The 13,602-nt window shown below is 35.6% G+C and overlaps 1 protein-coding gene across 8 annotated transcripts in view; it reads right to left on the bottom strand.

The window, feature by feature from the left end:
* The window catches only part of LOC126440335 (molybdenum cofactor biosynthesis protein 1-like), a 370,799-nt gene that overhangs the window by 171,006 nt on the left and 186,191 nt on the right, over positions 1-13,602 (bottom strand). For 7 of the 8 annotated variants that reach the window (XM_050090622.1, XM_050090623.1, XM_050090621.1 and 4 more), the window contains one exon: positions 5,021-5,078. The exons of the other annotated variant lie outside the window; for it this stretch is intronic. In XM_050090622.1, the coding sequence (XP_049946579.1) occupies positions 5,023-5,078 (56 nt within the window). In that variant the 3' untranslated portion in view covers positions 5,021-5,022. The remainder of the gene's footprint in view (positions 1-5,020; positions 5,079-13,602) is intronic. 8 annotated transcript variants of the gene reach the window in all.

The raw sequence follows: 13,602 nt of genomic DNA, 5'->3' as shown, positions 1-13,602 counted from the left end.
GGTTTAGCTACCTCATTTTGTAGAAAGCATATGTGCAAAGGTGGGGCAGTTATTTATGTGAAAAACAGCCTGTCCTTTGATACAATAGATGTAGAGAAATATTGTGTAGAGAAAGACTTTGAGGCATGTGTCACAGAAATAGTAGAAGGTAACAAGAAACTGGTAATCGTAGCAGTATACAGGGCTCCATCTGGTAATTTTAAAGTATTCATGAAACAATTAGATTCTGTGCTATTGTATCTCACAAGAAAAAATAGGGACATTATAGTGACTGGAGATTTTAATATAGATTTCCTAGGAAGCTCATCTTCTAAGACAGAGTTTGCAAACTTAATGCATACCTACAACCTTGTCTCCACTGTCAGTTTTCCCACAAGAACTACTGCCACTTCCAGCACTCTAATAGACAATATCTTTGTAGATATGAGTAAAACTAATCACATCAAAGTTGAAAAAGTCATAAATGGACTCTCTGATCATGATGGGCAAATACTCACAATTGACAACTTTAATACAAATCAGAACAAAGCTAGTGCACAGTGGAAAACCATTAGAAACATGAATGAGGAAAATATCCAAAAATTCAAATTATGCATTCGGGAGACTGACTGGAGGTATGTTTATCTTGCAAATGATGTTAATACAAAATATAATTTATTTACTGATGAATTATCAGATATATTTGAAAATGTCTTTCCAAAAAAGGTCTGTAGACTACAGAACAGGCAATCAAGCAAAAAACCATGGCTCACCAAGGGCATAAAAATATCATGCCAGAGAAAAAGGGAACTGTATATAATATCTAGACAATCCAATAATCCCCTGCAGATGAAATATTATAGGACATACTGCAAAATCTTAACTAAAGTCATTAAAAAATCTAAAAGTATGTGCATGCAATCTAAAATTAACTGTTCAAACAATAAAATCAGAACAATTTGGAATGTAATAAAGAGGGAAACAGGTACTTCACCATCTGACAATGAAAAATCTGCTGTCCTAAAAATTAACGATTTGGAAATAACTGATAGTAAACAGATAGCAGACACATTTAACAACCACTTTCTAAGTGTCACCTCTCAAATAGGTTCAGTGGTGACCTAAGAGAAGCTTTAGATATTCTGAAACTTAACCTCCCACAATGTTTTAATGATATAAATGTAACACCCATAACTGTTAATGAAATAAAAAAAATAATTCACTCATTGAAAAGTAAAGGATCTTCAGGTATAGATAACATCTCTAATAAACTGTTGAAAGCCTGCAGTAATGATGTAAGTGTAGTACTTGCTCACATTTGCAACATGTCTCTTTATGAGGGAGTTGTTCCAGAGAGAATGAAATATGCCACTGTGAGACCTCTTTTCAAGTCTGGCGATGCTACAGATGTAAAAAATTATCGTCCTGTCTCTCTCTTAACAACATTCTCAAAGGTTCTTGAAAAGGCAGTGTATAACAGGATTGTGGCACATCTTGATAAACTTAATATTATTAACCACAGACAGTTTGGTTTTCAAAAAGGGGTTTCCACAGAGTGTGCCATATATTCACTCACAAATGATGTCTTGGAGTCTATTAATAGTAAGAAGTCACCAGTTAGTGTCTTCTGTGATATTTCCAAGGCCTTTGATTGTGTAAACCACAAGATACTCTTGGAGGTCTATCATTACGGAATCAAAGGGCCTATAGGTAACTGGCTAAAATCATATCTTCAAGACAGGAAACAAAAGGTGGTTCTACATGGCTGCAACAAAGGATCTCCTAATCTAGTGGATTCTGAATGGGGCAAAATTCAGCATGGAGTTCCCCAGGGATCTGTCCTTGGACCCTTGCTGTTTTTAATATATGTTAATGATTTACCCCTGTCCATTAGTAAAAATTGTGAATTCACAATGTTTGCTGATGATACAAGCATTGTCGTTGATGGTCAGTCTACTGCTGATATGGAGACTGATGTTAATGATATACTCAGAGAAGTTACAGCTTGGTTTTCAATTAATTCTCTTTCAGTTAATATTAAAAAAACTATTTTTATACAGTTCCACACAAAAATAAAACTCTAGAAAGTATAGTAATTGCTCATGACAACCAGGAACTAGAACAGGTGCAATCCACTAAATTCCTGGGGGTTCACATTGACAGTAGGCTCAACTGGGAACAGCATGTGTCCCTTACTCTAAAAAGGCTTTCATCAGCAACTTTTGCTCTAAGAATAATTACTCATTTTGGGGACATCAACATTTTAAAATCGTCTTACTTTGGGTACTTTCACTCATTAATGAGTTACGGAATAATATTCTGGGGTAATTCACCAGCCTCAAAAAAAATCTTAAATGCTCAGAAGAGAGCAGTCAGAATCATGTGTGGGGTTCCTCCACGAACCTCATGTAGAAAACTTTTTATACAGTTAGGTATTCTGACCACAACATGTCAGTACATATAGTCTCTGATGAATGTAGTTAATAAAGACTATGCTCAGTATGAAACAAATTGTTCATACTATAACTACAATACTAGAGGTAAAGATGATCTACATGTTGAACTAAAAAATTTAACACTTGTACAGAAGGGAGTAAAGTATGCGGCTATAAAGACTTTTAATGCATTGCCTAATTATATTAAATGTACAATAGAAAATGAAACGCTGTTCAAAGGTATGTTAAAAAAATACCTGCTCGACCATCCACTGTACTCGTTAGATGAATTCTTTTCCAGAAGTAATGCCCTCCCTTAATAATAGATGTATTTAGTTATTAGATGGATGATACAATATTATGTTAATGTTATAGTGTTAATGTTATAGTTATAATGTTATGTTGAGAATTGCTATACTAGTTTAATGACAGCTTGTAATATCTATATCATTGAATTATATTACTATTCTGTAGCATTAATTGTATTTGTACAATTGTATTGACATGTTCTACATTCAGGCGAATCACTCGCATGTACGGATCTATGGAATACGCATATCAAATAAAAAATAAAAACAACCCGCACTGGACACCTCAAAAGGCAGAACATTGGGAATTATTGTAGATGTAGCTAAATGGAATATCTGAAGGGAGGTAACAAAATAATGTGTACTAGGATGGGACAAACCTGCCCAAGTCCTCTACAAAGGATACCAAGGGTCTAAATAATGTTTTGATAACATTTTGTATTTAAAAATATTTGTGTGTATAAATTGTTCATGTTGATGTAAATTTGACAATTTAAGAAATGGTCATGCTTAGGAACAATGTAAGAAATAGGTGTTATGTAAAAGCCAGTGTGCTTTTGTTTGAAACGAAAATAGCTGTGGGGAGTGGAAAAAGTGCGAAAGGCGAATTGGCGTGCTACCTTGAGCAAGTGTGGGAAGTAAGTCACACAGTCTGTAGGCGGCAGTGATTGAGGTAACTCCTTTGTGGAGCCGAAGCTTTGCCTGCAAATTTCCATAAAAATGCCTTGGTTGAAGACTGCAAACAGCTTACAGCATAGCTGCGAGTTGTTGAGCTACTGTATGTAAAACTGAATGAAGCCAAGAAGAGAAATTGAGCCCATACAGCAAGAAACTTGCAGGCCATAGTGTGGGTAGTGTAGCCGTCATAACTGTTCGCCAAACCCGAGCATATAGCCACCAGATAAGATTTTTTTCTATTTTTACCTTTGTACAGCATGAACCATTAATTTAAACTGTGATTTAATAATCATTCTTGAAATTTACGGAAACTGGCTCACCCTGTCATTTCATCCTAATCATACATCCGTATAGGGTTCCTTCCTGGTGTTTGATTGATCCGAGTGTCCTGTTTTACAGACTTATGAAGTGCCAAGTTAATATAAAGAGGAACCATTTAAATTGCTTTAGTGTAAATAATAAAAATGTTTTCTTAACTATTGCAAAGTGTTATAGTTTGCTTACATAAAATTCAATCAGAGTGAAGTGCCAAGTTAATATAAAGAGGCACCATTTAAATTGCTTTAGTGTAAATAACAAAAATGTTTTCTTAACTATTGCAAAGTGTTATAGTTTGCTTACATAAAATTCAATCAGAGTGAAGCCAAGTTACTAGAACCTGTTAGATGGCTATACAGAATTAGTTCAAAGAATAACAGCTTTTGAAAGTAAATTCCACCAAGAAAGAGGTTTTCTTTAAGTGAAATGTTCAGTTAAAAAGTGTGTGCTTTAGTGTCTAAGTATTTAAGTTTCTTGATTATGGAAAGTGCTTTTCTAAAGGTTGTTCCCCCCATCCCCGGCTAATTTTTTTTACCTTCCTTGAAGTTATCTACTGGGCTTTTTCTTTTTTTAAATCATAATGTATAAAGATGTAGCCCAAAATTGTTTAAGTGGGGTAATTTATTCGAAGAGCCAAACTAAACAGTAGCAAGAAAGTAGGCAAAATTCACATTTCTGCTTCTCCAATACTTCACTATTTCATTGCCAGGATAGGTTGGTGACCATTAAGTACATGTTTTAAACCACTAAATGAACTTGGAAATGAGTTGCCCTAGCTTCAGTATATTATTATTCATACTGTGTTTCTATCTAGCCACTGGGTAAGATCTTAGGAAAAGAAGTGAATAGTCCAATTTACTTATCCATTAGACGCAACACACGGTAAATCCTGTAAGAAGGATAACTCTATTGATTATCTTTTCCTATAAACAGGACTATCCGTCCACAGTGTATTTTATTTGGAAACTAAACTAAATTTTAGTAAGAGGGTTATACGTGGCAACATAGAGACAGGGTTTCTGTTATTTACATAAAAGCTTACTAATATCATAATGGTAATGTTACAAGGTCCTATTAATGTGTGGTCATCACATTTGTTAAATGTCTCACCACATTCCTATTGAAACTATTTACTCTTCTTGTAAATAACACCTATGACAAATTTATACAAATGTCCACTAAGACTTTGCTCGTCAACTTTCATTTAGGTAACAGCGATCTTTTAGATGTATTTAAATCAGTACTGTTAAGAAATACTGACTAGCTTTATTTTCAAGAATCTCAAGTTTAAGTTATACATACTGTTATCCTCCAATAAGAATCATTGGCCGATTCTTCATCTTTGACAGGTTCAGCATGCCTGCAATGCAAAACATTACCTTTTGTATTAACACATGAAATCCAATTTTTAAATTTAATAAATGCTTATACAAACATAAAGTTTCTTCAAAAAATGTATTTCTGACAACTTCCTGTCACAGATAATTTTCACTGAATGTTTCAACCCAGTTATATTGCTGATGAGAAGCAAATGTTGATCTTTTCCCTCTCTTCCTTCACCATCTCCTGTTTTGTTCACCTTGACATATTTCTACCAAACAGACTACCCCAATGGATCCACTGCTTATATTTAACACACAGTAAATTCAGTGCAAATATTTCCTTAACACAGGATGTGCATTGATGAGCTTGAATTAATCAGAAAAATATAAACAGATACTAACCATTCCACAGCTCATACAAAATACTTGCATTAAGTAATCATCAAAGCTACTTTTTGTACAGCAAGAGGACTAACAGTCAAAATGGTGCTACATGCTACAGGCAGTGCAATACAATTTATTTTACTCATTGCTACAGCAATAAATGTACTTATAAAAATATTCAGACTTAGACTATAATCAAATACAGAGAGAGAAAATATTCTAACTAAAGAGATATAGCAGCCATAGGCAGAAACAAATAAAAAAACTGATACTAATCTTAGCTTTGAGGACCAAAAGTTTCTTCATCTGGAAAATGTAAAAAGAGAAATGAGACTGTTCAAGAAATAAGGATGATAATTTAGGATCTTGAGTCATGGAAGATGGATGGTTAAATGAATGAAAAAACTAGACTGGACATGATGAAATTCAGATGCGAAAGAGCAGCAGATGATGTAATTTTAAATGCTGAGAAATAAGATCTCTTCAAGAGGAGCCACCAAAAGGTCAAATAAGTGAAGAACAAGCTGAAAATACCGGTAAATGGGCTAAAATGGCGGCAAATAGATAAACGAAACAGAAAGATAGTGCTGAAGAACAGGCAACCAAACAACAACAACAACAACAACAATAACAATAACAGCACATTGTAGCAATATATAATAGCAGTCCCACAACATCTGGAGGACGATTTTCCACTAACAGAACAATAAATTCATGAAGCCATCAAATCATTCCAAAACTTCAAAGCAACAAATGAAGACTCCACTACAGCAAAATTATTGAAATAGTCAGAACACACAAATGATCTACAACTGCTGTTTGAGAACATTTGGAAAGCTGAAGAGATTATTGAAAGCATTAATCCACAGCTATGAAAAAAAGGGGACACACAAAATGTCAACAATTGCAGAGATGCCTGACTTCTGCCAGTGGTATACAAAATATTATCAAAAATTCTCTGGACAGAGTTGTAGAAACTTTAGACAAATAACTGGGAGAATCTCAAGGAGCTCTAGAAAGGGAAGACCCTGCACAGAACAGATGTTTATTAGAAAATTGATAATTCTCCACAGACTGTTAATCACCAAACCAATAATAGTATCACGTATTGGTTTCAAGAAAACATTTGATTTGGTAGGCAGAGAAATTATGGGTAAAATCATCAAAGAATTTTGTGTTAAAGCAAACATAATCCTCAAAACACTAGCAAATAGGGTGACTGAAGCTAAATTTATGGGAGAAGTATCTCAACCATTTGAAATAAAAACTGGTGTTAGACAAGGGGACAGTTTATCACCTTTACTGTAACACTACATTCTAGAAAAAATAGAAAGTTATTGGAATTTGGAGAAAAAAATCACAAAATTGAACCAATAGTTTTAGGACGAAAAACAAATGGAATTAAGGTAAACTGCCTGGCTTCTGCAGATGATTCTGATATACTTTCAAAAAATCTGACAGACAGTTATTAAAACAAATCTTTTGGAAGAAATAGCAAAGAGAGCTGGTCCCAAAATTTCAGCCAAAAAAACAACATTGATGACAATTTCAAACAATGCATCAACATTCTTAGAAAAACAAAAATGTAAAATAGCATTAGTAAGTAAATTTAAATATATTGGACAAACTGTACAACAAAATGGACTAGAAGAATTAACAGTAGATGCAAGAGTCAGCAAACTGGAGAGAGCAAATCGTTTGACAAAGGATATTTACAAGAAGAAATGTACAACTAAAAAAAACAAATTTAAACACTATCCCACAGTGGTATGACCAGGATGTTTACATGGATGAGGATGCCTAATGATGAACTATAAGCTGGACAGAACAGAGGTTCCACAAAGGAGCATTATTAGAAAATAATGGTTGCAATACAAGCTACAGATGGCTGGAAAATGAGAAGTAATGAGGAGATATACAAAAATTTTGAGAAAATATCAGAAGTAATGGCTAAAAGAAGATTAATCTTTTTTTAGAGACCTCTACTGAATGAGTAGTTCTGGAAGAAGGAATCAATGATAGCATGGATTACAGAAATAAGAAAGAAACAACATCAAACAATCAGAAATAATAGAAAGAAACCTTTTTACAGATAAAATACTGAATTTAAAAGGATCATCACCTCTCCAAGATCAAAATTAATTTCATCCCTCTCAATAAGACCGTGAAAACTGGAAATAAAATTCATAAATATGATATTGCGAAGCTCAAAATCAATCAAAACATATTGGAACAATGCCACCAGTAACTGACAGTTGAATCCCATAAATGGGCAGACATTGACTCCATGATCCAACAAGCAGCTAATACTAAAATCCTGCCAGCTAAAAAGAGGAATCATACATGGTGGAATGAGGTTTGTGGTGAGGTGGTGGGCCAAACAGCAAGTGCATGGAAAAAGTGGAACTCTACCAGGAGACCTGATGATTTTGATGTATTCCATGAAGTTCGAAAATATGCAGCCAGAACTCTACTGCATGAGAAACAGCAGTTAGAACAGATCGATCAGCGTTTCCAGATAAACAATGTCAGAGACTTCTATCAGACGTTCAAATCGAATTTGAAAGGATACCAAGCCCCTAGTTTTTGTTTTAGAGACGAAAATGGAAAGCTCAGTGTTGTGTACATAGTTCCGCGTATTCAGCGCGTACACAAATTTCCCACTAGAGTGCGCCCCGCTAAGCACAACAGCGCAGGCGCAGCACTCGTCCATCTCCCCACTACGAGATGGCGCTGCCATAGAGACGGACCAAATTCTGCTTCCGCCGATCCGCGTATTAATATGTAACGCAGCCAATGAGATTGCTGCTAACATAGAACACTTTCTCCTCGCGCATCACACTCACGCAGTGATACATGAACGTGCGAGGTATTATAACGGGTGTAAAGATCTTCGATCAGTCAGTCTGCATTTGTCTGCACCAGTCTGCATTAGTCTGTACCAGTCTGCATTAGTCTGTACCAGTCTGTACGAGTTCTACAATTGTCTGTGCCAGTCCATAGTCAAGATCCAGTCTGCGCCTAATAAGATTACCATATTCCTGTACATAGCCATGAAGATAAATGTATAGACACTTTTGTCAAGTATCCGAGATATATGTAAGAATAAGATTAACGTACCAATACCAAAGGAACTTCAGATTGTCAATTGTAAATAGCATCCAGAACCAAGTTAAATAATTTTTATATTTGTTATTATTTTAATAAATGTGTGTGAAAATTAATCAAGTTCTATTTAAAGTTGGTCACCATCAATCTGCTACTCTAAGTGTGCAAGTGGCATTTCTATCGTCTGACCTAATGGCAGAAGATAAACATGCCATGATAAGACCACGAGACATATTGCTGACACTCGCTTACTTCGTTAGAGCAACAAGTCAAATAATCTGATGGTGTGTGTACTGAAGGTCTTACAGTACGCACACCACACTCGGCCTGACCAACAAAGAGAACTGCAAGATAATGTCTCGTTACTTTGAAAACCTACTTAATTGTGATGAACCGAAAGAAAGATTCCCTGTATGTGCCCCAATCCACAAACTACCCCTCATCTCCATCTAGTAAAGAGGAGACCAAAGAGATCATCAACAACTTTAAGAATAATAAGGCAGCTGGAGAGGATTCAATAGTGGTGGAACTACTGAAGCTGGCAAATAATGAAACTCTAGATATACTAGTCCAACTTTTTGAGGAGATCTGGAGAGCTGGGATGATACCAACTGAATGGCAGTCAGCTTTAATCCATCGTATACACAAAAAAGGTGATAAATAGAATGTCAATAACTATAAGGGTACCTCATTAGTATCTGTTCCATATAAGATTCTCTCCAAAGTGATACAGAATAGAATAGAAGATCATTGTAACCAACTGATTGGGGACTATCAAGCTGGTTTCCGAAAGGGCGATTCTTGCGCAGAACAGATCTTTAACTTGAAGAACATGATCAGGTACAAAAAAAATTGGAAAAATAACTATGTGGTCATATTTGTTGATTTTCAGAAAGTATATGACTCCATCGACTGACAGGCAGTAATGAATATTTTGGAAAAGTTTGGGGTGGATAATACATCAAGAAAGCTGATCAAACAAACTCTTACTAACACAGTGTCAAAAATTAAATTTATGGGTGAGGTATCTGAACCTTTTCAATTGTGTCTTGGAAAAGGTCATTCAAGAGTGGAGAAAGTTATTAGCCCAAGGAGAAACAAATGAAGAGTGGTTCAGACTTCGTCCTAAGAACAAAGGGGTGTGCATTGGCTGCTTAGATTTTGCGGCTGACCTAGCCATTTTTGCTAACAACATAGAGTCAGCAGTCAACAAGATAAATAGGCTGTCAGAAATTGCTGAAAAAAGTTAGACTCCAGATCTCTATTCAAAAGACAAAACATATGACGAACATCTGTGATGGACCTGAATGGATGATAACCAACCTGGGAAAAAATTGGATGAGTTAAGAATTTCAGGTATCTCGGTGAAGTCATCCACCTGGAGAATGGATTAAAAGAAGAAGCAATTGTCGGGATGAGGAAGTTAGACCAAGCATACCAACTGACAAAGAATACTTATAACAAAAAGTCTATGAGTATATGGGCCAAGTTCCAACATTATAATACAGTTGTAAAACCTGAGGGCTTATAAGCATCCAAATCTTTGACCACGAATAGACAAGGTAAGCTGAGCGGCTGGAAAAGCGTGAGTGTAGGATATTAAGGAAAATCCTAAGGTAATAGATGGGTCGATGGACAATGGCGAATGAGAGCAAATGAGGACTCGTGCAGCAAGACAGAACCTATCACAGCATCCATTACGAAGAAATGATTGTTATTTTATGGTATCTCATGAAAATGGACGGTGATCGACTAACAAAAAGAATATGGAGTTTCATCCCATCTAAGAAAACGAGGCCGAGATGGTTCAAAGAATGTGAAAAAGATCTTAAGCAGATTGGTATCTCAGAGAGAAATTCCTGAAAGGAACAAATTTAGAAGATTGGTGACCAACTACCAAGGTTTTAACATGGCATCAACATCCGAAAGACAGTGAGGACCATTATCTGAAGAGCATAAAAAGGCACTTCTTGCAGGGGCTCAGAAGATACTGGCAGGAAGTCAAAGCTGGAGCAAGAACAAGACCTGGACACTAGAGTGAAGTCGGTTGTTACCACGCAGTCCGTAGAGACTCACCTCAATAAAAAAATAAGTAAATAAAAATAAAAGGCTTTCAATGCAGAAGAAATAGGGGATTGAGAACAACACGAATAGAATAAAGGGGGAAAAACATGAGGAGGAGATGGACGAGTACTGGAAAAACAGGAGACGACAAGGGAAGAAGAAGAAGTGAAGTTATTACATGATGAGAGATGGTGATTGGATTTGATTTGATTCAGTTTTCATTACATACACCGAAAAAATGAGATGATTCTCGAGGGTGTGGAACATGTCAGAATGTATAACACAAAACATTTTAATATAATGAATACTACCCTGATCATTTGTCATGAGATTGTCAAAATAGGTGAATACAATACAATAAACTGGAAAAGCTAATATTTACAGAATTAATACGCTGTCAGAATGAAACATTGTTATGCACTATTAATAAATTTATCATACACAAAATACTTAATATTGACTGTTGCAACCAAGTGCTGTCAAAACTTATATCTAACATATTTTTACTTAAGCTGGCCTAACAGTCTCTGTTAGGATATTCATCTATAGAGTAGAAGGCATTGCCTATCAAAAAGTCATTCAAACTCTGTTTAAACTGTGCTTTATCTGAAACCAAGTTTTTAATGGTTGCTGGTAATTTATTGAAAATGTGTGTTCCTGAATATTGGACCCCCTTTTGGACCAACATAAGTGATTTTAGGTCTTTATGTAGATTTTTCTTATTCCTAGTATTGATAATATGTATTGAGCTACTTGTTGGAAATATAGATATATAACTTGCAACAAATTTCATTAAGGAGTAAGTATACTGAGAAGCAATGGTTGGAATTCAAAGTTCCTCGAATAGGTTCTACACGATGTTCTTCAAAGACTGGTCCCAGATACTCCATTGCACCATTCACCGAACCTGATAACCCCGAGCCGTCAGTAACAAAAATTAAGTCTTGCTTAAGAGATTTACAACACTACATGCACTTGTTACCAAAGTCTCATTTACTTTTAGAGCTATCTGTTCCACTTCCTTTTTGGCCCCACTTCTCTCTGTCTTCACTATATCTGAAACAGTTCTTATTTTGTTGCCCGATACAATTATCATTTTCTCTTAATAAAGCTACTTCGATTTCTGGATTACTTGATTCAATATTTTGCAGTATTCTTTGTAATGCATTACAATTCTAATATCAGAAACGTTCCTAGATAGTAGATACAGTCTCCTTTTTGCCCCACATGATATCTTTATTCCTTGTATAATCCATGGTTTATCTTTTGACTTCTGTGTGATCTGAGTTACCTTTAGGGGAAAACAATTTTCAAAAGAGGAGGTAACTTTATTAATAAATGCTTTGCATTTTCCATTTGAGTCAGGTAAACATCTCTCCAGTTCATGTCTTTGAGCAATTTCCTGAATTCCTCAATTTCTGGCTTATTTATTATCCTCCTGTACTCAGATTTAATATTTTTTTATCCTGACAAGTTTCAACATTTAACACAAGATGCTGCACGTCGTGATCAGATAGTCCATTTACTATTGGTTTTGTGATATGACGTCTTTCCCCTAGATTTGTTCATAAAGATATTATCAATAGCAGTCTCAGAGCATTTACATATCCTAGCTGCAAAGTTCACAATAGGAACTAAATTGAATGATAATGTTAAAAACACCAGCAACCACTATTTCCCCTTCTTTTGTTTTTTACACAAGCTATTCCTTTCGCTTTGTGAAATGAAGCACTGCCTAGTTCCAAAACACAGGACTACTATGACAAGGTGAAATGTTCTCAGAGTGCTACATGTATGATAGTAAATGTAATCAGCACTATAGTTGTTTTCTGAGTAGTTATGCTGTGTGTGTTTCATTCAATCAGATGAAATGGAATAAAATCATCAATTTATTTATTTGGGCTCTTTATCACCAAGATACATTCAATGTTGGTTGAGGTTTATCTTTTGAATTCACTCCAGTGTAGATTGTCAAAATTTTATCAGTTGTCAATGTACTTGTAACACAGTTTCCGAATTTACTGCCATCCAGGAAAGTATCGCACTCAAATTATTCTCAGAGACTGAGAGATGGCTGAAACCGAGAGCAGAAAGCTCTGACATATTTAGTGATTAATGGAATATATATCAGAAAGGCAGGTTAGACACTGTAGGAGAGGGAGTGTCCATTGTCTCTATTGAGGTCAAAGCTGATTGTGACAGTGAAGTTATCTGGTTGCGTATAACAAGTCTAGGTGAAATCACGTTAATTAATGGATAATCAGCCACCCAGTTCTGCTATGACAGTTTTGGAGCCATTCACAGAAAGTCTACAGACAGTAGCACGTAAATACCTAGATCATGCAATACTAGTTGGAGGTGAATTTAGTCTACTGAGTATAGATGGTAGCCTATGGCTTCATTGCAGGGGGTGCAGTCAATCTTGTGAAGCACTTTTGAATGTGGTTTTCGAAAATTGTCTTGAGCACCTAGTTTGCCATGCCACATGCAATGGAAATATCTTAGACCTTGTAGTTACAAACAGGCCAGATATCATCAATGACTTCAGCATAGAGATGGGGATTAATAATCATGATAACATCATAACAACTAAGGTTACAAAAATTAATAAATCAGTCAAGAAGGCTAGGAAAATGTTCATGCCAGAAAGAGCAGATAAGCAGATGTTAGCATCTTACTTAGACAGAACTGACATCACTTAGTTCCATTAAGATGGACGTAGAGAGATTATGGTCAAAGCTTAAACAGATCGTGAATTGCACTCTCAACAAGTCTGTACCTAGTAAACGAATTAAGGATGCAAAAGAGCCACTGCGGTTTAACAACGAAATTTGGAAAATACTGAGGAAGGAAAAGCTACTGCACTCTTGGTTCAAAAGAGAATGCCAAATGGCAACAAGGAAAGGTTACTACCACTGTCATACCTCAGCAAAAGATCTGGCTGAGAAGCAGGGGAATTTATTGTCCTATGTAAAATCACTAAATGAGTCAAAGAATTCCATCAAG

This window comes from Schistocerca serialis, unplaced genomic scaffold (assembly GCF_023864345.2).
Source record: "Schistocerca serialis cubense isolate TAMUIC-IGC-003099 unplaced genomic scaffold, iqSchSeri2.2 HiC_scaffold_1362, whole genome shotgun sequence".
NCBI lineage: Eukaryota > Metazoa > Arthropoda > Insecta > Orthoptera > Acrididae > Schistocerca > Schistocerca serialis.
The sequence above is the reverse complement of the archived record's forward strand: the minus strand, read 5'-3'. Positions and strand labels throughout refer to the sequence as shown.